Source organism: Charadrius vociferus, unplaced genomic scaffold (genome assembly GCF_000708025.1).
Source record: "Charadrius vociferus isolate BGI_N301 unplaced genomic scaffold, ASM70802v2 scaffold115, whole genome shotgun sequence".
Lineage (NCBI taxonomy): Eukaryota > Metazoa > Chordata > Aves > Charadriiformes > Charadriidae > Charadrius > Charadrius vociferus.
This window is the reverse complement of record NW_009648636.1, coordinates 1,102,151-1,128,339: the sequence shown is the minus strand read 5'-3', so window position 1 is coordinate 1,128,339 and position 26,189 is coordinate 1,102,151. Positions and strand designations below refer to the sequence as shown.

Genomic DNA, 26,189 nt, shown 5'->3' with positions numbered 1-26,189 from the left:
CAACACCTGCAAAACAGCTGCACGCTCATGGATACAACAATAACAAATACTTCATAATCCACTGGGTTTTAATTTAGTAAGACAGTCTATATCCCACTATCTCTATATCGTACCGTGCTAAAAAAACCCAAAAAACTATTCTGAGTTAAAAAAAACCTCTTCCACTTTAACGGATCTCTTTATTCAAAGGTGGTTATACTTGCATACATCATCAGAGCAAATCTGAAAAGAAAACACCCCCCCAACATAAAGAACTCTTTAAGTCACGTTTTAAGGCAGCGCTCTGAGCCATAGTATCCAATGGGTCCTGTGTTTATGCTCAGTTTGACTACTGCACTAAACAAAGGTAACGAAGGGTCAGGCACGTAGAGATTACTCATAAATAAGAGATTTCGAGTCAGAGCTAATACATTTCTTTCTTGTAAATCTTTCAAGTAACAAATCAAAGCAGCTCACGGTTCGATTTTTCCTGACCAAGCATTTACAAACTTGAACAGGTGTACTATCGAAATCCAGTTACTCTCATGAATTAACAATGACCCACATGGCTTTAGAATTGGTGTACACATTAATGATGGTTGTAGTTTTTTAAATCCCCTTCCAACGGAAACCGTAATCTTTTGGGTTTGATAGCACTTGCATTAATATGTTGCTTTGCTTTTATCTGTCTTTTTAATTGGGCAGATACCAAGATTCAAGAAAACATCAACTTAAAAAGCAAAAAATAGCAAATAGGGCAAACTATACAATCTCTCAGTTACAACAGCCAAGTCATAACCATACTCCATTTCTGACTGTTTATCAAAGCTAAGAAAAATCAAATGAATCAGCAACTGTGGAATTGCTTATGAAAATCCACATATAATGACAGCTGTCTCCAGCTAACTGCTTCAGCTCTAAAACTACTCATGCGCTTTTCCGATACATTTCATTTGTGCTCTACCCAGAAAAGCCACTGTGCACATTATCATTTTTATCACAAAAAAAAAAAAGGGGGGGTTTGAAGCAAGGAAGAAAAAACATATATTGTCAGAAATTTCAATGAAGAGTCTGTGAGCATTATTCCCACAGGCAAGTTTAACATTAATCTCTGAAGTCTCATGTTAAAATTAATCGTACAGGTTGGACAAATCAGCATCACGTGGCTTTTCAGAAAAAATGGCAAACTTGATGAAAACTCAGTCAAAGGAAACTGTGCCTGCCCTGTTCCAGCTAATACCCATCCTGTTTATCTGCTGAAGTAAGACAACACCTTTTCTTCCTTTTATGTATAGATCTTTTAGTTGTTCTGCTCAACACCCATCATCTTCAATGCTGAACTCCCTTAGCATGCTCAGTAGTTTTACCCCTTTCAGAAGATCCAGAAACTACAATTACACATGAAGAAATGATGCCTTCTCTTCACCTACGCTCACGCTTCCAAAAAAAAGGATCTATCCTCCTGCCAAACCTGTCTTTCCATAGTGAGGAATAAGGGAAAAGGTTCTCCTCATCTCCATGACCCCAAGCCACCAAACCTCCTCGAGCAAGAGAGAAGCATCCGCTCTCTCTTGCATTTTGCCCTCTGCCAAACTGGACTCTCACTTCCCTAAAGCCTGAAACTTGCTGCGAGTGTTATAAATGCGACTAATTAGGATCCTAGTTGCCCATTAACTCTTTTATTATTCATGTGACATTTATGATAAATGCATTATATTACTTACAAATGGTTGAGGTGGCACTTACACACAGCGGCATAAACTTTAGAGTCACGGGAGAAATCATTTAGCGATAAGACAGACTAACCGCACCAGTTATGATAACCACTGACTGCAATGTATGCTACATTTAACTCTTCTCACTTCAACACAAGAAAAGAAATAGCTTGGCATTCCTAGAAGTGCAGGTGGACCAGTCATTTCTATTTCAACAGTAGTGTCTTTTGCATCAGTGGAAACATCTTCAAAGATGGCTTTCTATAGCTAGAGAGTATTGAGCAGCGCACATGTACTTAATAAAACAGAAAAAAACCAACCTCGCCTTTCTCCAACATAAAAATCTTCAGCAAGAGCAAGAGCAAAGCTGTGATTTCTCAGGATTACCATATCCTCTCAATTAAGTTGCAAAATTCAGAACAAAATAACCCCGATGAACACAAATTACACAGATATGGATTTGATTTGCATGTAACAACTGCTTCTTTCAGAATTAATTACAAATAGGCTGGCCTGGGTAGAGTAGGGATTAATGTCCTGATTCAGCAATGCATCTGCATGTTTAACTGCTCTTCTAAGCTAAGGCCAGGAGTAAATTGTCTGGACAATCAATTATAATTCTTCTTTCATTTGCCAGAAAACCAGTAAAGATTTGTGCAGAATTAGTTACACAGACTTCTTGCATCCCTTCAGAGATCTTCAAAAAATCCGTATGCATAGTTAACGTTCTGTAATTCTCTCCATTAAACTACACATTATTCACCATCAAATCTGTGAAATCAGCCAGTACAGACTATTCATACTTCCAATAGATTAAAAGCCTAACAAGAAAACAACTTCTAAAAATAAAGCATTGTTTAAAAAAACCCCAACGACCTAATGCCAATTATCATAGTTTTGAAAGCGTCCTTCCACAGAGCACACACCGGTACAATTTGTCAGCTATTGTTTAATAGTTTGCTAAATGCTTATTCTTCAGTAAACAAACAGTGAGAAAAACGTACTTTGAAGGCACAGATAAAAATGCACATCTACTTGCTTTAAAAGTCTGCAAAACCTGTTCTTTCATTGCTATCATGTGAAGAAGTGCTGCAACTATTTAAATTCAATCACCACGGGAGTTCAACACACACACCAAATGAAAGCTGCATGTTATATCCTCTCCTGAATGTAAAGGCCAGCTCTGCAGAAAGAAATGTTGTAGCACCAGTAAAGACTTTAACAAAAGACATATGTGCCTGAAGAAGAAAAAATCAAATCAAATCAAATCAATACATCTTTACAGAAAAGCCCTGATTGATCCATCCTAAAAGACCTATTTGCAACTACCTAGTTTCCCAGAATCACAGCATCGCTTTGTTGGTCATGAAAAGACTGGGGGGGGGGAGGAAGAAAATCGCAATTCATGATTTGGTTGCAAACTGCCCAGTAATGCTAAAAAGAAGCACCAACTATTTCAACAAAACCTGAAATACCAACCAAAAATCCCCCAAAATATAAATCATGAAGACATTTTTGGTGTGAATGAAGAGAGTATTTACATATAACCTTTTTATAAAGGAAATTATATTGCAATAACATCCATTGCTTATTTTTTGTATGATTGTATTTACAGTGCACTGTTGGAAATATTTAATTTCAAGCCAAAGTAATTTGCTTTTTTGTTCATGGTTTCTAAACAGCACTAGGCCACTGACATTTATGAGTGTAGAAATAGTTGCATAAAAAGTCATTAATTTTGGCGAGTCTGTAAAAATATTTAGAAGACCACAGAATTGACAGCCTACAATAAGTATTGACATTAATCTAAATTTCAATTCAATAATGCAAAGACGAATAAAACCTCCCAATTTCTCTGTCAGTGTATTGCCAAACGACAAAAAAACCCACAAATAGGAAATTCCCAGCCAACCTGAACATCATTCTTTTTAACTGCTTTCCTAAACGCTGCATGAGATTTTAAAATAGATAAAGTGAAGTACATTATTGGTGTTAGTCCATTAAACTTGCTAATCAGAAGCATCACTTCTTCCAAAGTCAGTTCTACAAAGGGAACATCGCTCTTTCCCCAGCTGAGAATCAAATTGCAGGATCTCCTACCTCGATCAAAAAGTCTCCAGTTCTCAGGCCAGCTTGCCATGCTACTCCCCCTTCATCCACAGATTCCAAGTACTGCAAAGCAGGAAAGGCTGGAGTTGGGGTGAATTCTTCAATTGGTGTGTCAGCTTTAAAAATAAATACCACATTAAAAAAAAGAAAGTTATGGAGTGCTTGCAAATACCACTTGACTAAAGGCCTGTTATCGGCCATTCAAACTGATGGTTAAAAAATGGTGGGTGCTGAGAAGTCAGAGGGCTCTGCCTCAGAGGCTGTCAAGATGCGGGGACCAGAGTGCAATCTCTCTGCTATAGCAATCCACAGGTCTTCAATTCAGAGAGAAAAAGACATGCTTCTTTACTGACACAAACCGAATCAAGCTGTATGAGGCACTAGCTGGATTCTGAGTATTGCAGGATATTCAGTATCAGTTCGAGTAACCTTTTTGTACGCCGAGCAAAATGCTCGTAACTCCGGCAACATCCAACTAAAAATGAATTATGTACTGCAGCCAGAAGAGAGCATCCGGCCGAACTGGGGGGGAGGGGGTGGCTGGAAAAGGATGAAAAAGATCAAACTAATTTTTTTTTTCCCTTGATTTTCATGTATAGTACAAAGAAGATAACAGAAGAAATCACTTTTTAGGGAAGGAGGCACAGCAGGCCTTGCAACAGCCCTCTCTCCCTCCCTGTCACGTACACATACAAACAGAAAAGTCCTTGGGTCTTTCACCTGAGGTGCCCTCACCCCTACAGAGAAAATCTGGGGACAATTGTTGGGCTCACACAGAGGCAGTAACCTCTGCTCGATGCACAGACAACTCACTCACGCCAATGGGTTAGCTAAAAGGTAGCGCTACTGAACTTGAAAAACATTTATTTAGCTAAAATTAGAAAAGCTTTTACAGCCCGGAAAATCTACGGTGGCACTGGTTTAGGGGTGGGGGAAGAGGGAGAGCCAAAATGATGTCCCAAGAATGAAGATATGGAATAATTTTCATGCTCAAGCAAGGCAAGGGAGAACCCATGTAAAACGAGGGGGAGCAAGAGATGGGACATACCATCATGTATTTTTTTTAAATACAAAAGGAGCAAACTGGACCGAAAGTTAAAAAGCAAAGCATTAAATAGAATGCTTTTTTTAACTCTTAAGAATGTCATTATTACAGATTTTAGCCTGCAGAAAAGTAGCATGCAGTTTAACATATGAACAGCTTTTAAAATGAGCACACTACAGGCCATGCAACATACGTGCAGCTTCTGAAGATATAAAAAAAGATCATATTTTCATACTAAAACTGCACCAATGTCACCTTGCAGAAGATCCACACCTATTTTAAACAAAACATCACTCTCTTGTCTATTTCTATTCGTAGACCTATTTAAACAGACTGACATTTGAAATAAAGAAGCAGGTTTTATAAGGAAAGCAGGTTTCCCATAGTTAGGTAAACTGCATAACAGAACAGATTAATGACAAAACGTTACATGTACCAACACAATAAAAATACAGACAAAACTTTCTCCCCCCAAAACGATTATTCGGTGCTTCTCCAATGTAAAAATGCAAACTGCTTCAGAGAGAAGCCACTAAAATCCGTCTGAGTAGTATAGCATACAGAGAATCCTGTTGTCTAGCAACCAAGTGCACCAAGAATTATTCCTGCTTATATTCCGAGATGTATAAATTTCTTCATGACACTGCACATCACACACACACACACACAGAAGCACGTACCTTTTGCCCCTCTGAGCACAAATCCAAATCCTTCATTGTCTTTTTTCTGCAGGACCACTGCCTTTTCTTCTATTATGCAGTCACTGTAGAGAGAATTCCGAGGATAGCGACCATTATTACATCCCTTCATCACCACTGTAGTAGCTGCTCCTCCAGTGTGCAGGTTCATCATCATCACAGCCCGTTAATCAAATAATATTGCAGTAACCAAGCATGGGAAAATATAGAACAAATAGTAGCGAGGGGAAGACAAAGACTGAGCTTAATGATAAAAGAGAACATGACAAAGCAACTTAAAGGCAATAAAAAAGGCAGAGAGGAAAAAGAAAGAAGAAGAAATCATGCATGGTGGTTTGTGTTCTATATGAATGACTGAAGGAACATGTGATCATGTAATCTGTGGGCTAGCTAGGACTCTAAAAGGAAAAAAAGTAAGTGAACTGAACAACAGTATCATTAATAAACTCCTCAATCGTGGATGTACCAGATGCATCTTCTAGTGAAGCCAAAATGAAACCAACCAGAAGAAAAATGAGGCAGCATTTTAAATTTAAAGATAAGAAATTATGATTTTATATTAGCTAACTAAAAGGCACAAATATATTCTGAAAGCTATGCCTTGCATCAAAAGCCCTTTTTCAATCCTATTGAATGTTGCATGCTGCAAGAATCCCACATGATCATCTGACAGCCTACAATGCTAACAACGTGCAGCTGCCTTGGCGTCATCAAGCACAAATTTCCACAGCATCAAGAATCTGCATAATTGAAATAGTAACAAGGCATGCACAAGCAGGAAAACACATTTCTAAGGAATATTTGCCATCTTCCGATAAACAATTAATATTATAAAACGAGGAGATGGTGTAAGGGACTATTTATGTAAGCAGTATGTCCTTAAAGAGAAAGTAGCCTTAGGAATCTTACTGTCACTGGCTAAGAAAAAAGTAGACGGTGGGTGAAGAAAAGGCATAAACCCCACTTTAAAATGGGACCTTTCACATACATGGAACAATCCCTAAAAGCCTTCAGTTGTTTAGTGGCTTTCATTAAACATTAGGTTACTAAAAATAAGCTCAAAGTCAAAGAAAGAAAAAAAAAAAGATTTTGAATGCTCTTTTAGGTATAAAAGCATTACACAGCACAAGTTGCAAGACATTCTTCTGAATAAAGACAGTGTCAGGGGTTAAGTATTCGTGAATCGTAAGCACCGCAAAACACGCCGCTGGCTTGGCTTTCGCATACCTACAAAACTATTTAAGATAGAAAGAAGTATGAGCAAGTTTTCTTTTCTTTTCTTAATTTTTTCACTAGCCAACGATTGTTACCACTGGTCTTGTACCGACTCTAGTCGCTAAAGCGTTCAATACAATATGAGACCGGATCTGCTTCAGTGCCATTAATAATCCAGAAGGGGAGGAGGAAACTAATTAAAGAAAAATTGGCATGACCTTTTTATTTAAAGCTCGGAACAAAGACAAGGATGATGACATCAGGACACCGATGGACAGCCTCCAAACGCCAGATCTTTCCTGTATCACAGACCATCCTTTTGGAGACTTTCCAACTCTAACTGGGGGACGCAACTTCACGTTACTGCTAAAGTGATGATGTAATTATGTCTTCCAAACTACAAAGTATTTAAACACCACTGAATGGAATAAGACATGAATTAAGGCTACCACAATGGAGACTTTCTGAGCAACAGATGAGCTCCCAAAGTGTCAGCAGCTTTTGAATACTGTCTCTCAACTCACTATTATTTACCATGTAATTCAGACATTACCTTTTCTTACAATCAATACCCCTGCTACGGAAAGAATAGGATAAAAAAAGGTATATTTCTCGAGAAAGCCCAACACGCTGCTGTTCAGGGCGATGGGGGTGGGATGGCACAGGCGACCCTCAGGGCCAACGCTGTAGCGCTGAACCCCTCCATCAATGTCCCAGTGTTACAGAAACTGACTGAACCTACAAGCGTACCGCCTTATTTTCTTCATTTCCCCACTCACATTTTCTAGGTGGGGCTCCACGCTTATCCACTGAAGAGTCAGCAGTAAAGCTGTCTCCAGTCTTTTTCTTAATATACGGTCAAATTAATAAAACCTATTTCCTTCAAGTTTCCTTGTAAACAATCAATTGCTTAATAGAAGTTAGAAGGCAACTTTTGAGAATCTAATCACAGAAAGCGTTTGGTTCAAAGAACAACCCTCCTCTCCCCTCCCCAGGTCTCACTCTCATCTCAATTCATTCGGATAAAGAATTCAGAAGCCTATTAGCCACGTACCCCATCAAACCTCTGGTTCTTTCAGCTCTGTTGACAAAACCAGACAAATTCACAATGTCATTCCTTAAAAAACTGAAGGCTGAAGTTCCAAGAGCAGTGCTCGGAAAACTCGGGATCGATTCACCTGATCAACGTGAGGCATCTACACCTAAAAAAAGGCACGTAGGGTCCTTTGACAGCCAGCTAGTGAAATGAACAGGCGTTTTCCAGTTCTGCTCTCTCCATCCTGACGGAGAGGCCTATGACCGATCTGATTAAAAGGACGAAAACCACCTATGATTTTCTTTTCATGTACATTTATTGCATATACTACCCAGGTTTTACTTCAGTTTAGACGTTGAAAGTGGGAATACTAAATTGCCAAAATTGTACAAAGTTTTGTGTTTTACATGCAAGGGGGAGGGGAGAGGGAAAGGAAGGAGAAGCACTACATGAATTTTCGGTAATGCAATATACAAACTGTTGTCTATTACTTGACAAATACAGCTTACTACTACACTGTTGCAGTCATGTGCTACATAAGGAAAAGTCCATCACAGCCTGTAAAGCAAAAATGCGGGTTTGAAAAAATCAGATGTGTAGCCATTTCTTGTCATCTACGTGCTAGAGGAAGGGGACTGGCAATAATCTTATGGCATGAGCAGTTTAAAGTTGTTTAAAGCAATCCCAGAAAGCAAATTGATTCTCTACACGCAGCCCAGCGCTGCAGAGCTAAGAACCGGCGGCAGGAAAAAGATGGGACACAAACACGCACACAGAGATGAACCGCACTTGCAACCTGCACACCCTTCCTCCCGGCAACCTCACGTGGCGTCCCCGAGAGACGGGGGCAGAAGCCGGGGGAAAGAAGTTTAACCTCTGCCTGTTTGCAATCTTGCCTTTTGTTTGCTTTGCCGTGAGAGGGTTCTCTTATCTCAATGTCAGAGCGGACCTCTTCACTGAAGACACGCTGAAGGTCTGTTCACAGTCTACCTGGTCTTGGCAGGCAAAGCGGTGCCAAATGTAAAAGCAGGTCAAAATTTCTCACTGTGAGCCTTCTTGGCAGCATTTCTTTGATCCTGAAGGTGTTGTAAATACTTAGCAACAGAATGCATGTAGGGTAGAGCTACCAGGGACAAATAAAGGCGACATTACATTACAAGCCTGTTCAGAGGCTTGAAGAGCTCAAGCAAGAGGAAGAGGCGTTTCTTCACAGGTGCTCTGAGTACAGTGCACGGCTCTTCATGAGGCTGCAGAGTCTCTGCTACCGTGAGATGCCAAATTTCAATAGGGAAAACCCTTAAACTCCATTTCTGTCCCACCTCAAACTGAAATTCAACAGCATCCATTTCAGAGACGAGTTTTCAGCACATTACTAGTTCTATATCAGGGTAATAAAATGAGTACTTTTAAAATCAATAGCTCATTACTTAAATAGGGCGCACATTACTTTGATTTTGGTCTCTAGAAGCCCAAGATTCATTGCATACAAAGTTAAATGCAAAATACATCCAATCAAGTGCAGAATATTTCTGCATGAAGCACAATCTTAAATATAAAAAAATCAGGCCAAAAAAAAAGTTATTCTAAAATCACCTTTGCTTTATCCAAACACCAAATATTAGAGAACAGACTTGTTCATCGGTTCGTGTGGCTTCCCTACCACTTTAAGAATTGTTCAGAGCTGTTAGAATTTCCTGAATTTTACAGACTTACCAATGGAGAAAGGGAAATCAAGAGATTTACCCATGGTCAGACAGACACCTGAGATTTGAACTCAGCACTGCTACATTCAACGTAACAACCATCATCTGTGTAGACTTTTCAAGACAGCAAGGATTTCTACTTTGCTAACAGCCCATTAAGACCATACTTGAGGAAGGAAGTAGAAATGTCAAGTCCTTCATAGAGATCTGTATGAAGAAGATAAAGGTTGAAGCACAGGTTCCTGATGCAAACCCGTGAAACCTAGCTTCCCAACCAGAATAACTAGACCCTATCTTAAAGCATGACTTACTCCAAAAGTTAAAATACTGAATTACAGAGATGGAAACTGTCAGGACCACAGAATATGTTTAGGCAAGTTTGTATCACATGGATCGTTGCCGATTTCAATCTGAAAAACAGCACATAGAGTACATACCCCTGGAAATGACCATCATTATCTGGAAACAAAAATGGCTATTTCGTATATTGTCAGTCTCTCCCTAAGGCGGAGAAAAACTGAATTTAAATAGGATTTATTTTCCTCAGTCTCTCCAATTGCACATCCCACTAACCTTTTCAGCTTTAACAAACTGGACCACAGCCTCCCAAGGCAGAAGAGTTAACTAACAGATCACACATGAGATTCAAACAACCAGAGTTACAACCAAATGAGTAGCCTTCTCCACCCACAAACCCTCCAGTCAGATGGCTCACTCTGTCCTCCAGTGAGGAGTTATGGTCTCCAAGATCACTTCTCTCAGTTGGCCAAGTAAATCCAAATCTCGTCATCAGACCTTGTTTATGTTGTCTCCTCAGTACTCTTGCGACTTCAGTTTTTTTGAAAGATCTGCTGAACTCACAGCTAGCCACACGTTAGAAGGATCAAATCACAGCCTAACAATAAAGGAAATGCCTTTTTTATACTTTGCCAGATGCAATAAAACAATATCTAAACCATTCCATAAAGTTATAAACAATGTCTGAAAGCAGTCACACTAATTCCTTTCAGGCTAAGATAGTCTATTTATGGTGGGTACGTTCAAGCCCATAGAAGGGCATTCTGGAAATCTATTCAAGAGGAGCTCTTTACTGCATGTTCCAACAGTCAAACCCTGTTAAAAACACATAAAGAATGTTCTCTTCGAATATTTCCCTTTTGGGGAAGTTACCTGTCCTGATACCATATAAAATGGAAATTACGTCCACAGCAACACTTACTGCAAGATATAACAGACTTCTACTGGAAAAAAATTTGGTTGTCATTGCTGGAAGGGGTCAAGCTAACTATTTATAGTCATCCACTGTAATGACTCCAGGAAGATTGGCTAATCCTTGTAATTAAGGCCTTCAAGATTAATGAAGACTCTGTAAGTGATTGCTCAAGTTCCCCAGACATTGATCATCCAGCTGTAGGGTCTTTACAGAAGAGCTTTCACAGCTCTTGCATAACATGTGGAACAGCAAGCACTTGTTCAAGAGGTGTTAGCTACACCGGTGAGCGTGGTTCTTCACACAGCAAATAGGAAAGTGCACAGATGGGTCCCTACCTAACCCACCTACAGCCCAACAGAGACTGCAAGTTGTAGCCAACCGAATATCCAAACTCATAGTATCCTCTATGTAACATGATGCTGCCACATGCACAGATTCCCTCACGTGATCATGTCTTTCACTTCACTACAGCACAATTTGTCTTAAGAACGTGCTTGTTTGGTAAATATATGTTATAGCTTTGAACAAGAACAGGTTATTATGCTAATGAATGATTCACAACCCAGTGCTATTTGATAGAACCTTTTCGTAGTTTCTTATGATAACATCTTAAATAACCAATAACAATTTCCACCTGTTTGGTGAAACGTGTTTTACCTTTTTTCAGAACATGTGGCGTTTTTTTCAATATTTTGCCTTTCTCAACTGCTTGTTCCCACCTTCTAACAATGCTTTTTGTAAACACAATTTACTTTTACAGCAGATATTCAGTAAAAAATACAATTACATATTTTGTCCTGCCTTGTGTCAAAAACACGTGCACAGCGCTTACTCTGTACAACTGATCAATTCTGCCAATATAATTTCAGTTACATAAGAGGAGTCTGAATGATTTTCCTTTAGAATGTATGATTATCTGAAAGTTTATAGCAAGATGTGTTTGGGAGGAGGGCAGTAAGAAAATAAGTTCAAATAGATGGTTGATAAGTACTGGAGAACAGTTAACTTTAAGTTGATAAACTCCCTATTAGGTAGCTGGAGATAGAAGTCCAAGGAGTATAATGATGGTTCAGTAATTAAAATATGACAGAGAAGGGATCAACAGAATCACACAGAACAACTGAAAATGCAGGGTCATCTTTTCTGCTCTTCAATGTCCGAGGCCAAGAGATTCTCACAATAGGATAGCTACGTAAAAACATTGTTGCCTTTCTTTGTGGTGTTTGACTTTGCCCTTTCTTCTCTACCCATCAGAATTGTTTGTAGGAATTCACAGCTGTAATTGTTTCTCATGTCTTCGGATATAGTACTGGGGCACAGGCCTACATTTTATCCTACGGAGCTACGGTACGTAAAGTGGAGTTAGGCTGAAGTTGAGCTGTATCCCAAAACGATCTTTTCATTATCATGATCCAGAATCCTCCAGTACGACATTTACTGTTAAAACTGAATTAGATGAATTAGAGGTTATATTTGGAGGTAATAAAGCTGCCTATCCATAAAAGCTAATACAGTTCTCAAAATACACTTTAGTGTCTTCAAAACTGTTACACTGGAGAATAAGTGTTATTTCATCAGGCATTCACAATGAGAGCAACTCCGAGTCATTTTGCTGTTTCACCAAAAACCAGTTACAAAATCAGGGCTGCATATTGACACGCAGCACGGAATAAAATGCTTAGTGCTACCTATGGATTCCAGCTTCATGGCCGCTCCCAAGGAAATCGCCGCATCCGACAACAGTATCTTTACCAGTACTTCCAACGGTTGGTTGTGTGTCAGTGCCTTACTGGCACAGCTGGTGCTCAAGTGAAAAAAGAAACAGAAGGAAAAAAAGACCACCACCACCCCCCTTGCACTATCGTTCTCTCTGGCTTTATTATTTGGCAAATAACTTCAAACTACACTAGAAAGGACAGATTCTAATTTCTCCTCAGCCAAGTTTGCATTTCCTCCATGGCTGAATGGCTAAGTCGGCAGAGCCACGTCTTCCTCAGCTGGCTCCGGTCAGGCCAAGTAAAGGAAAAGGGGAAAGAAGAGAGGATGCTCCAGCAGTACTCCTATATACTGCCTATATCCATATATTTGTCCTTCAGATCTCCTGTATCAGCGCTGTTTCTACAGAGTTCAGCAAACATCACACAGAGATCTTATGATCACAAGAAAAGCAAGGCTGCATATTTTCCATTGACATTCATTTGTTGATGAAAGAGGTAGAAGCCAAACTGTAACATGCCATAAAAGACGCTTAGATATTCCCCAATTCCTATATTGCACAGGTCTATATTGGATTGTGAGGAAATTACAGGCTACAGTAAAACCTGACAGGGCATATAACTTCTTCCACTTAAAAAGGTGTTTCATTCACACTTTTAAACAAGTAATCAAGCCGCCTCTATTGGATTTTGGATACTTAATACCCTTGGTAAAGAATGAGCAGTTCTTCGCTAAGTTACAAAAAAAATAAAAATAAAAATCAGTCATGAAGCGATTTGATAAGAATTAGAAAGTCAGACAGATTGTACTACTTTTTCCAGCCCTGTGATTGACAGAGTTGCCCAAAGGATTAACCATGATTATAAAGTACCAACCTATGTTAAAGAAAGTAACAGTACTATATACCTCAATTCATTTATGCTACAAAACCTTACGAAGAAATACAGGTTTTTAAAAGGGAAACACTAAATTTTAAATTTTATGACACAAGTGCCAGGAAGTTACACAATTTCTTTATGTAGAACCAAGGAGAAACTTCCTCTTGCTACGTACGTGTCTCAGTCCGCAGTCTTTCCTCCAGCCTTTAATTAGACTTAGTATCACATTCTGTGGTGTGGAGGAGAAAGGAGTAAGCAATCAAAGTAACACACAAGCCAATTGATGTGGCTAATCCTACTTCTGGTTTTTACCCTGTTTTTACCTTAAGTTGCTGAAACTGTAGCCACTAAAGTAATATATCGATACAGCAAAACAGGAAGTCAAACAACTTCCTGGAAATAGAAATCATCCAGTAAAGCCTGGATTTTACGTTATACAGAAATCTCAAGATAGGCTATGAAGGAAAAAAACCACAAAACGTCAATGGTAAGGTCATGATCCTATATATATATACACACACACACACTGTATAGGATACATATGTATCCACATGTATGGCTATATGGATATCCATATATGAATGTATATACACATTATATACACACACAATATAATGACTATATATAGTCTTTTAAAAAGAAATGTTATTATTCTCTTGCACATGCTCTGATAAGGAGAAAACAAAAAAGCGTGGTGGGGTGAGGAGAGCGGCAAAGTGAGCTTAAAAAAAGAAAAGCATTCCTCTATCTTCATTTATTTTATTCGTATTTTAAAAATAAATACTTAATTCAAGTACCACACAGGACAAAGTAAAAACTAAACATGAAACATTCAGGCAGGTGTTCTTCTAGCATCGGACATCAGAGTTTTATCATTCCGAGTCCTTCAAACCATTTCATTTGGCTGTTCCATCAATCACATCAGTATTTTGGGCTACAGCACACTCCACTTATACTCGATACTGCAATTTTCGGTTGTAATTATCAAGCATTTGAGCAATCTAAGCCTGCACTACGAAAATATTAATATTCAGTGCTCATACTATTCGCCTTGAACAAATAGACTGTACAAACACATACGTATGTTTAGGGAACTACAATATTCGTCCACCTTACTTCTCAGGTTTGTATTTTTCTCCCCCAAAGCAGCTGCAGTTCCAGCCCCTGCTATTGCCACCAAACCACACAGAAATAGCATTTTTTCCCCCTGAGTGTCTTAACATATAAAGTATTTACACAAAAGAAATAATAATAATAATAGCTATTAGTAACAACACTGCTGTTCTATATAGGGTTTTTAATCAATAATTTTCCAAATGTTTTTGCTAAAGGTGGTCAGTGTTAGACAACCACAGAAACAAGGAAAAGAATGTGTTTAAGGTTAGCAAATAGGACAAGTAACAAAGGTAGAACCGGGCAAGTAAATCCAGATGGAAGATAATGGTATGAGTGTCCAGAAACATAACCATATAACAATAAAGATTTTCTTCAGCTGATGCAGCATCTGAACTAGTTGATAAGGCTTGCTAATCAATCGCTATGCTTATCTCAGAGTTGGCATACATCAGATAGGGCTTTGAATTTTTTCCTTCCCTTTTTAGAGCTAACCACTGGAACATACACACAACCAAGCTGGGTTGGACACGTGCTGGTCCTTGGAGCCCAAGATCCTGTCTCTGCCAAAGGCCAAGAGCAGAGAAGGGTGTAAGAGACGGACAAGCACATTTAGTGCTCCCCCAAAGTACTCTGCCAGCCCCCACCCAAGCTGCGCTACTTGCTCCCTGTCTTCCTGAAAAAACCCCATGGCACACTGTATTCCCTTCTTCTTGTGCAGTTTTGTCATCGTGCTTCGGCACGTGCACATCCCGTGGCGATACGGGGAATTAAATCCGCCATCCTCAGGATATCTTGATTGGGCTTTCTATAATACACTGAAGTCACGCTTTCAGTTTAGAAAAAAAAAAAAAAAAGAAGGGGTTTTATTAACACTTTTCAACTGTGTTACAAGCCCTTCAAGGTAACAGTCTGACATTGCAGGTCTTTATCACAATTATTAAACTCGTTACACATTTCAGTATGGTAACTTGATTTGCTCGCTCAGTCATTCAGAGAGGCTAAACAGAAATAAATTATGAAATAAGGGTTTTTTTTTAAAGAGACTGGTGATTTCATGACTGGTGATAACCATGAGTTTCAAACCAGTTTTAAGGGATCCCTCAGGGTTTCCATCACACCCTGTTTGCTCTGATGAGCAGAAGGAATTCTCATCCTCCTGTCCTGCGTTCCTTGGAAACTACATACAGCTCTAACCACAAGCTGGAGTAACCCTGACTGTTCATTCCAGTTTTACAGATGTATTTAACTTAAAATTCTACATTGTACAGAAGTGTATAGTGCTTTAATCATTAGTATTAAAATTCCTGCAAGATTTTATGATGCTTTAGTATAAGGCATGTTACAAATAAGTTTCAAGTTCTGTCTCAAAACAAGGGAGGTGTTAACAAAGGCATACAGGAAAGTTTTTCTGAAAGCATTTCCCCACTTTTTTCTTCTCTAAGAGCTTTAAAGGCACAGTATAGAGTGAGAAACTTAGATTTTCTAGGATTTTGCTGAAAAGCAATTAAGACGTGGCTCCAATTAGAGTTTAATTTGCACATATTAAAATATATCAGGATATAAAAGGATATAAATATATATATATCAGGATTTAAAAATCCTGACTAGTCACCATATCGTTTTACAATCTCCTTGTCAAAAAGGAGACGGCATCTCTACCTTTTTTCTGAAATATATTGTCCCCTCTCTCCACTTCTTTGATTACACTAAGCCCTTGAGTTGTTTTAAGCCTCCTCCAAATTTTGTTTACTTATCTGCAAAACAGGTTGAGAAATGTCCATCTTAACAGCCTTCTTGTCTAACAGTACCATCATTTTCAGCAATTTTGTCAAAGAACAGCCAGTTTAGCCCAGAACTTTGGTACCAGTGAAAAATCACGGACTTCACAGCCACCAGCTGATGAAGAGAGAGAACTCTGCTTTATTTGAATTGGGCAATACTTTTCTTAGTTAAGCGAATGTTGAACCGGACCCTCTCCTTATTGCCCCCTTTCCTTCATGTTCAGCTTGAGCTCGCTGGTTGTGTTGATGCCTAATTTCGGGAAATACAAGGCTTTTCTTTTGTAAGTACTGGACACAGGGAAAAAAAAGTGGTTTATCATTTCAGCTCAATGGAGTGAGTAACTTAAGATGCACAGAGTTCATTTTAAGTGTATCCCAGAATTTATGATATCTGAAGTGTTTGCAGTAGAGGTATAAACCCCCTCTGCTACAGCTACAACTGTTCTACAAATCTGACAGTGCCACACCATCAGTCTTTGGCAATGCTGGATTAAAGGAGCACACAATCTACTTGGTATCAGCCCTAGTTTTCAACTGTAGCATTAAACTTTCAATTCGAACACCCATCAACTGTCCACAATTTGCTTTTTTTTTTTAAATTTAAAAAACAGAGAAATTAGAAGACACGTGGCTAACATTTTTTTTTCTAAAGATGCAGTTACCACCATTTCCTAGTGCACATATTTAATTTTACATTCACTATTCTTCTGTTCAGAATTTTGCCATGAAATCAGTTTTAGCAAAACGCTTATCCGTTAAAGCAAATCTTTTGTTGAAATATTTTAGTCTAAGTCAAGCCTTTGTTAGACATTTTTTCTGCAGAATATGGGACGAAATTTTATGTCAGGGAGAGCGGGCACCCCCAGCAATGTCACCAGCTATTCAATCGGCATATCTGCCACTCATTCAAACCTAGCGTCCCCACCTGCAGGCCACAGCCTCTGAGGCCGCAGCTAGCATCTGCCTCTTGGCTCAGCGAAAGAATAATGGTTTCAAAAGACTTGGATAGAGAATCGCTCTATCCACCAGGTTCTTGGCATTCATCAGCAATACACGGTACGGGTTCAAGTCGAAGCAGTCTACCACACGTGGGACTCAAGCCCAGGTCTTCTTTATTCCAGGTGAACACCCTGACACCAGCTAATGCATGTTCTTCAGCAGGTCCCTCCTTGTATGGTTTGAGCCCACCCAACTGATAAAGAAACACGACTTCAGCACATCTATTTCTCTCAAGACAAAACAAGACATCCTCCTCCCATCAACCTTAGCTTTTGCACAATGGAAGTGAGCAGCTTTACTTGGAGCATGAAAGTCAACCCCTTTCTGACTTCTCAATAGTTTCCTCTTTTAAGAGGAAAAAAAAGACATACGTTGCCAGCCAGTCACCCTTAGAATATGCCTTGTAGATCAAATTCTGCAAATGCAACGAGTATTTGTGAAATCTATCTGGAAAAGGGACCAAAAAAAAAAAAAAGTGGTTTAAATCATTGTTCCCACTGGAGGAAAACCCATAGTGCAAGCTCAACAGTTATTTGTTCCTTTTGGCCTGCCAAAACTTAAAAATGCATCACTTAGAATCAGAGGCACCATATGTCGGCTTTTGCTCATCTAGTGATTAGGTGAGAGGAAGGCAGCCAAAGGTGCAGTGGGGCAGGAATTAAAGGTCACATAGAGGAAGCTAAGTCATCGCAGCGGAGGTTAGGAGACAGGAACGTAAACCACTAATGGTTAGAAAATTAATCGTTCTCCTTTCCCCGCAAAACCAAACATTTTAATCTCCTGTTGTCCTCTGCTCTATCCTTGCATCTAATTATGTGGCTTCTGTTTCTAACTAACCTGGTATCACACCCTCACAATCTTTTCTTGCTGTCCTCATCTTCTGTCTTTTCCACTGTTTTTTCCTTTTTTCTTTTTCTTTTCTTTTTACTTTATTCTCATTTAGAAAACTTTATTCCTCCCCATGCACAGGACACAGGCTGCTGCTTTCAGTTCTGACATGTAAATCCATCCCGTCCTCCAGCACCTGGTCGGAGGAGTTCCAGAGAAAATACTGTTGAGCGTGAGTGTATCAGTTGCTGTGCAGGAAATGGCACATCCACCAAATCACAGCCCTTCCCATCAGGACCTGCTGTACCCATACTTACAGCTAGGTTTTCACTTGCACCAGAGGTGGTTCCTTAAAGTTCCTCAGAAAGAGCATTTTAATTTTAAATTTGGGAACGGTTATATATATATATTTTTTTTTTTTTTCCACTTCGGTCTTGGAAACTGTTGGTCTTTCTTTGCTAACACTTCACCACTAAAAATTTAGGCAAACTTCTAGCCCAGAAAACGTCTGACCAATTTTAATTATTAGTTACAAAACCATTAGTTGCTAAAAGCAAGATTTTACTGAAGTGCTTTAAACAAACTTCACTATTAAGGCAGCAAACAACTTAAAAATGCACTTACAAGTTCATGGAGGCTCTCACCACTCACCGTATAGTTTTGCATCTTCCTGTAAGTGTATTAGACTTTAATATTGCATCTTTATGCAATTGTACTACAGATTTCAACGAAGAGATACTACAGTTCAGAGACATAAACACACACTTTTTGTACCTCCTACTTTAGCAATTACTTTAAATATTTGCTGCAGTCACCAACATAAAAAGCTCAGTCATGGCAGCACGTAACAGCAGGGGAGGCAAAGTGCGAAGCAAGTAAGATCATTTTCATTAGAAATTAAATAACTGTAAATGTAAAACTTCACATTTTACATCTCCACCTGTTCCACAAAATCGACAATGCCTTAATTATTGCTTAAACATATATATAATTTTCCAAATTGTGTTAAATTATATTCTTCAAGTTAATGAGGCACAAGGTAATAGAATGAGCTACCCTTGTCTTTCTGCCTCACACATTAAGAGCAGTTCAGCGCTATCAGACTATTACACACGCAGAAAATGAATTCATTCAGAACAGGCATCAGGCAAGCCCAACAAAATATCTTCAGAAATAAAGTAACAATACACGCACACAAAATAGTTTACATACTTTGTTTTCCATAATTTGGTTGGTGCTGATTTTTCTCTATGCCTAAAAGAACCCAGAGTATCACATGTGCAGAGATCTTAAATCATTAAAATCTCAACGAGCCTTCAGATGTGACGACATCACTGTATCACGTGGTTATATCTACATATCTGTTTTATATACATTACATTATATATACATTACAACAATAAGCACACGCAGATATTTTTGCTACTATCTCCTGGCCAAAAAATTGAGCTATGTATATATGTAAAAAAGTTAAAATACTACTGTTTTTACTTCTTTCCACCAGAGAAAAGGAAAATGAAGAATTATGTTTAAAACCTATGCCTGCAGCTAAGAACAACTGTAAAATCACTTTCAACTTATTACCAATGCATCAATCCCAGAATAAAGTAATAGAAATCATGAATTTATTTTTAAGAATGAACAGTACCCATTTTAATATCCTTACTCCAGTTCCTACAAGAGATCAACTGAACCGTTCAAACTTCACAGAAAACATGTGTGCAGTGGAACTGGTGCCATTCAACAGAAAAACAAAACAAAGTCGGTTATGTCAGTGCAGAAAGACCTATTCCCTGTGTAATGAGACTTCTCTCAGTGTCGCCCTCACTGTTCTGCAGGCCTAGGGAGGACCAACACGAAAACGTGGCAAACAGGATATAAAAAAAATAAAGACAGCTCTTACACATTCCTTCAGTTTTGGTGAAGAAGCATTTGCCAGGATTTAACAGATTGCTGCTGATGGCTGCGCACGAGCAAGCAGCGCTCAGTAGGAACGTACGCCCGAGTCACCGCAACAAGAGAACGGGACCACTATGGAGCCAGAACCGGGCAAAGGTCCCTTAGCTCCCTGTCCAGCCTTACCATAGCTCACCACTTGCAACGACCAGAATTCTTCAAACGGCTTCCATCCATTTAAAATAGGTATTTAAGGTGATAAATAATTGCATTTTTCCAGAAGGAAGACAATCTATTTATGCAAAATACCCATGTGAAACCAGGTACCAAACTAGATGAAAGTATTTCTGCATCAAATTGAGAGCTTCTACTAAAAAAAGTGTAATTACTGTATAACACTCCTAATGCTTAAACTATTAAGACAGCACTATTCACATCACAACTTGGGGACAAAGACTGAGGTATTCAACAAGTAGATTTTACGGGTTAAAAAATGAAAAAATAAAACACACTACAGAGCGTGCCAAATTAGAGAGGTAGACAGCTTCAGCTGTGCCAAAGAGTCTCTCTGAGCCGTCCAGGATCAAAGCTTACACGGCTCTGCCCGACCGTGCAGATGACAACATCAACAGAGAAGAGCTGGGATACACAGCTGAGAAGAATCTCTCTTTTTTTGCCACGTGTTTGTATGTAAGTTGGCTTTTGAGGAGTTGCTTCTGTCAGCTTCTATGCTCATGAGACACGGATGCTGCCACCTGACTCCAAGTAGGGACATTAGGGTTAATGAATTAAGCTTTTAATTAAGCTTTCTTAAACATACCTCCCAGACTACACAATCCAATTTCCCTCTTTTTCTTCATCCAGAAAAACAGAACTAAAAGCAGAAGGCAAATCAATTTGGTCCTGTCATTAACATTGTGACAACAAGCCTTTGAAAAAGGTTATTTATTATTATTACATCCTCTCCTGTGAGCTTCTTAATACTGCTGTAGCCATGGGATGTCAAGAAAAGGCACCAAGAAAACTTCTCCCATGCAGTGATTAGGACCAGTTAAAGTGGTTATGGAAAAAACGAAAGATGTCAAAGTTGATTGCACTGTGAAGAAAGGAAAGCCACGGAAGAGGCAGGAAACCTTACCTTTACATCCCATAGTTCATAACTGCATTGAAGTTGGCATTCAACTATGCCACTGACTTTTGCTGTTTCACTACTCTGTTGGGGGTGGGAGGGAGATGATGCAATCAATGCAGCAGTAAAAGTTTCCACTGTTGTGTTCTGAAGTTTCCAAATCCATGAAGGCAACTGGATCATGTTTTCCACCAAATCGAGTTCATAATCTTTACATAGCATCAAAATTGCTCATTTATTTATGTCTCCTGAGCATGACAACTAAGTTACCGCTTTATCACCAGTCACATCACATTAGAAAAGGTGCTAACATTTCACATTTGAAATTAAACAACTAATTAATTTCACATATTTTGATTTGATAACTTAATTTTGTCTTCTGATTTTCCCGACTGAACAACTCACTGTCCTATCTTGACAGAATGAATCAATTTCCTCACTTCAGTTAAAAAGCAGATTAAAAGTATAATTTCTAAAGGTTTACCCTATTTTTAAGTTTTTAAAAAATAAAGATTTTTTTAAAATTTCAACATCCAGTCTATGCCTTAGCAATATTTTCTGTTATTAAACTGAAATTCAACCTTGATGAAAGAGGACTCCACAAAATAACTGATTTAAGACATACTAATAATTTTGTTTGAATGAAAGGTAGTCCTGAGCTTTAACTAGACTTCTGAAGAATATTTGTAATACTTTGGGAGCTTTTGCTTTGCTGGTCACAGCCCGAACAAGACAGACCCAAACAAACATTTTTCCCAACAAACTCAATGGGATTCTCCCCCTCCTCAGCTCTCAAAACCAATGTCCCACGGTTGTCCTGACCACAAATCCAGGGAAGACACAAAACTCCAGAGACGTGTCAAAACAGTCTTACATTATGTCCTTGCAACTTTGTTGGTATATCTGGTCTTTAGGACAAGGGGTGATGGTTTTAAAATAAAAGAGGGGAGATTCAGAATAGATATAAGGAAAGAATTCTCTATGCTGAGGGTGGTGAGGCACTGGCCCAGGTTGCCCACGCGGGTGGTAGATGCCCCATCCCTGCAAACATCCAACGTCAGGTTGGCCGGGACTCTGAGCAACTTGATCTAGTGGAAGATGTCCCTCCTCATTGCAGGGGGGTTAGACTTGATGACCTCTAAAGGTCCTTTCCAACCTTAACTAATCTATGATTCTATTCTCTGAGTCTATGATTTTCCATGCCTGCTTTCTGTTCCTCTCTGTGGCTCTAAAGCACGTCAAGCAAGTACAGCCTCAGGCCATGGCGTGTCCTGGGGTCTGACACCACGGGTGCTGCCTGCTCGCTCCATCTGGGGACGCGTCTGACACCATGGGTGCTGCCGGCTCGACCCATCTGGGGAGGCAGAAGGAAACTTTGCCCATCCCACTTGCCGCCTCAGCCTCCAGAACTGCAGCCCAGGACAAACCCCCAGGGACTCCTGTTCATCCAGTAAGAGCTCCCGCTGGCACAAGAAACTTCACCCTCTCTCACACGTATGCCATTGCAACAAAGCCTATCCCTCCCTTCAACATATGTCTATCTGCATTGGATCAAAGGAAAATGATTGAAAGTAATTAGTTCTTAAAAGGTTTTAACAAGAGAGTAAAAGAATCCAGGTAAAGGAATGTCAGCCGCAGCAGCGCATGACAGCTGCAGGAGCCAACATCATTTCTGCACAACAGAACTAATGCATCCCCTCAGCATTTAAAGCAGATAATACATTAGACCTGGTAGTTTCAAATATTAGATTTCTATGATATTTAGTGACTATTTGTAGTCACTACAACAGATGTCTGCCTTTCTACGTACTAGTAAGCATACTACCCAGTTTTCTGAAGTGCTAATGTATGGATAACTGATCTCTTACGCAAAGCTGAAACAGGGTTTAATGACCCTCCATTACTCAGGCTGCACATTTTCCTAAAGATGAAAAATGCCATGTACAATGTATTTTCCTGCATATGAATAAGCCTATTGATATAGATTTCCGAACAGAGGGTTTCTACTCAGCAGTTTTTGCCCTTTGGGAGGGGGAAGGAAAAAGAGAAGGGAGCAGACACTTCCCCTCACTCCCCCACACCATCTCCAGAAAGGAACTGCATCGGCTTTGTGAACGCTTTGGTTTCAAAGCTCTTCTAATACATAGGCACGATTGCCTTCTAACAAATGTCTGTTAAAACTTAGCTGCAAGCAGTTAAACCCATTTTACTATATTCTTCCCTTACTTTGATAGGAAATGATAACAGAGGAAGCAAGCAAAGCACTACAGTTTTGGAAATACCGAGAATTGCCGTTAGTTTGAAATCTTGTTTGCCGCTTTTAACAATTCCCCTCCCTGATGAAGCCCATTCTGGGAATTAAACCTGTACGTACTAACAAGACATACTAATCTCCAGGCAGATTCTTAAATGCAAATTCATTTTCTTTAGCAGCAATATGTAAGCACCAGTAAAATTACCATTTCAGTGTACAAAACTCCAATTTGCAGCCTCAGTCAAGTATCTGAAATGCAACTTTGTGTGCTATTGCAGTTTTAGGACAGCAAGTCCTCATGCTCTGTTTTGTTTCGGAAAAAAGTATCAGAACAGCATTTTACTATTTGTCATGTTTGTAAAGGATGAAAAGGGAAGTTTACCTTTCATCACAGTGTATGTTCTCTGTAAACCCATCATTACAGTAAGTTATTATATGTGCCCCAGAGAAACAAGTTTTTTCTTTTCCAGCAACTAACTAGATTTGGAAGCTTTGACACCAAAATCATTTTTTTTTTAGTTTCCCCAGTGTTATTTTACAAAATTTCTAAAATTATCGTACTTTTCTCTACTTAAAATGTAATAAGCAAGTCTACCTTTCTACTGTATTTCTTGAAATTTCGCATTAGTTCTACCCTCTCCTACCTTTCCCTCTATTTCCACTATCACTCTTCAAAGTGGGTCCACTGGATTTCAGATTCTCTGAGCTTTCCTCAAAACTTTGCTTCACTCAGAAGCTGCCAGGAGAACTTTGTTGCTTGCTTTCTTACTGCTCAGACAATTAACAGACAATTAAATAATGCCAGAATCAGGAACAATTGCAGACATACTTCATACCTAATTTCTCAATAATAAGGCTATACAAAAACTTTATCATTTTATCTGATAAGCTCAGCTTTAGTCCTGAATCGAGTAATATAAGTTTTTTGAGAGCTCTGCTGTTAAACTGCACAAGTCCAACACCGTAAGAGGAAAAAACGCCAAGACAATCCAAAAATAAACCAACAACCTCTCCCTTTCCCCCAAAAACATCTCACACACTTTCCACGACTTCCCAAAAAGCAGAGAGTATAATCCATTTGACCCCAACAGCTCACTGGTTAAAAGCCATGCTTGAGCACCACTGCGATGAGGTTCAAGGCCTTGGTCTGAAGATGGCTTTGGGCCTCCCACTTCCAAAGGAACCTCTCTAAGCAGCAGGGTACTGCCTATTTCAGAAAGGCAGATGGTATTGCTCCCTCCCAATAACGGACCTGAATTTTCTTGGGAAAAGGACAACAAAAAATCCAAATGCTGTAGAATCAATAGCTCCCCCACCTCCACACACACACACACACAAAGGATTTGATAGTAGCGACATTTTCAAATGAAAAAATCTTTTGTTAGAAAGTAGGAGTAGGTTTCCAAGTGGGACTATGTGGTATCTCTGAGGCAATATGCTGTGGCCACAGCTTTTAGTTTTACAGAAACATCCCTATCCATTAACCCTGAAATACAGAGACAAGGCTGTGAATTTTATAGAAAAATGATCACTCAAAGAATGTTGTGAAAAGCTCACTGGAAACATAACTAGTAACCAGTTAGCTGGCTCTGCAGAACAGCTGTGTGTTTCATAGTACAGACTAACAGCTTCTCTTGACAACTTTATGATTGTTAGACTACCCAGTCAATCTCATCGTTGTCCAAGAGTTCAAAGCTTTGATAACTTGGCTGATCGTGGCAGAGGAATACAGAAGATGTTGAAATGGGGCGTCTCTATTCCTAAGTCCCAGCAGAAAGAGGTGATGCCCTACAGCACACCATATACAGTAAGAAGAAGACCAGAACCTCCGAGACGGCATGATTGCAGCCAACCCACAAGCCTGTGCCTCCCCCAACCATGTCACCAAACCTTCCCTCTTCATCCAACATTGCAACGCTCTTTCAAATCACAACTCAAGGGACTGCAGATTTACATATTTTTCTAATATTTCTAGGCTGTATGGAGAAGACAACCAGCAGTTTCCCTGCCGTTCAGGATCACACAAGGACATCTTGGGTATCCAAACTACTTCAGCTGACTTCAACTCCATCCCCCCTCCCCAAATTGTTTTAACTGGCAGAAAAACTTTGCATGACCCTCAGGACAAGGATTAAGATCATATAATAAAACCAACAGTTACTACATTTTCTTCCCTTTTTTAAAAAAATAGAGTGCTGTATGAAACTCTGCCATCATTACTTTGCACATTTCAGAATTCTCCTACAAATAAGGTGGTTTTCCTCAAAATTAAAAAAATCCCAAGCTGTAATTAAAGAGTCAGGAGAAAAGCATAATGATTCCAGAATGCCACCACAATTTTCTCGAGAAGACACCAACAGCTAACTGAGGTTCTGTGCTCTAAAATCATTCTTTCTACCGGAAGCTGGCTGCATGTCCAACGTACATGTATGTGGGAGAAAAATCTGCTTAGAAATCATGACTACTCAGCAGAAACTGCAAATAAAAAATATAATTTCTACTTTCTGAATTCCTCATTTTTAACCACCCAATTCTACTTCGGATCTAAGATACCGTTCAGAACAATAAATCACAAAATTGTATTTTGGTTTTCTAGTCAGCAAGTTATGATTCTGTAAACAGATACAGATAGATCTGATCTTGTGAAGTATCCAACAACTTAAGTGGTCCTTGACTGCAGAAGCAGCTGGAACATACTGTTTCTGTGAAATGCTGATCTCTTTCACCACTTATGAAAACAAAAGAGTGATACTCATTACTTCATTGTTCACTATTTTTGTAGACCCATCCTATATGAAAAAAGAAAGCCGTGACAAAAAACAGTCTAGATGTAGAATGATTTCTTGAGAAGCTCTGTTTAGTAATCTGCTTCCCTCTTT

At 39.2% G+C, this 26,189-nt stretch overlaps 1 protein-coding gene across 1 annotated transcript in view; it reads right to left on the bottom strand.

The window, feature by feature from the left end:
• SHANK2 (SH3 and multiple ankyrin repeat domains 2) overlaps positions 1–26,189 on the bottom strand; it is a 315,102-nt gene that overhangs the window by 135,145 nt on the left and 153,768 nt on the right. Inside the window, exons 14-15 of the mRNA XM_009886245.1 lie at positions 5,529–5,611; positions 3,795–3,919 (exon numbers count right to left, since the gene is read on the bottom strand). Coding sequence (XP_009884547.1) covers positions 3,795–3,919; positions 5,529–5,611 — 208 coding nt within the window. The remainder of the gene's footprint in view (positions 1–3,794; positions 3,920–5,528; positions 5,612–26,189) is intronic.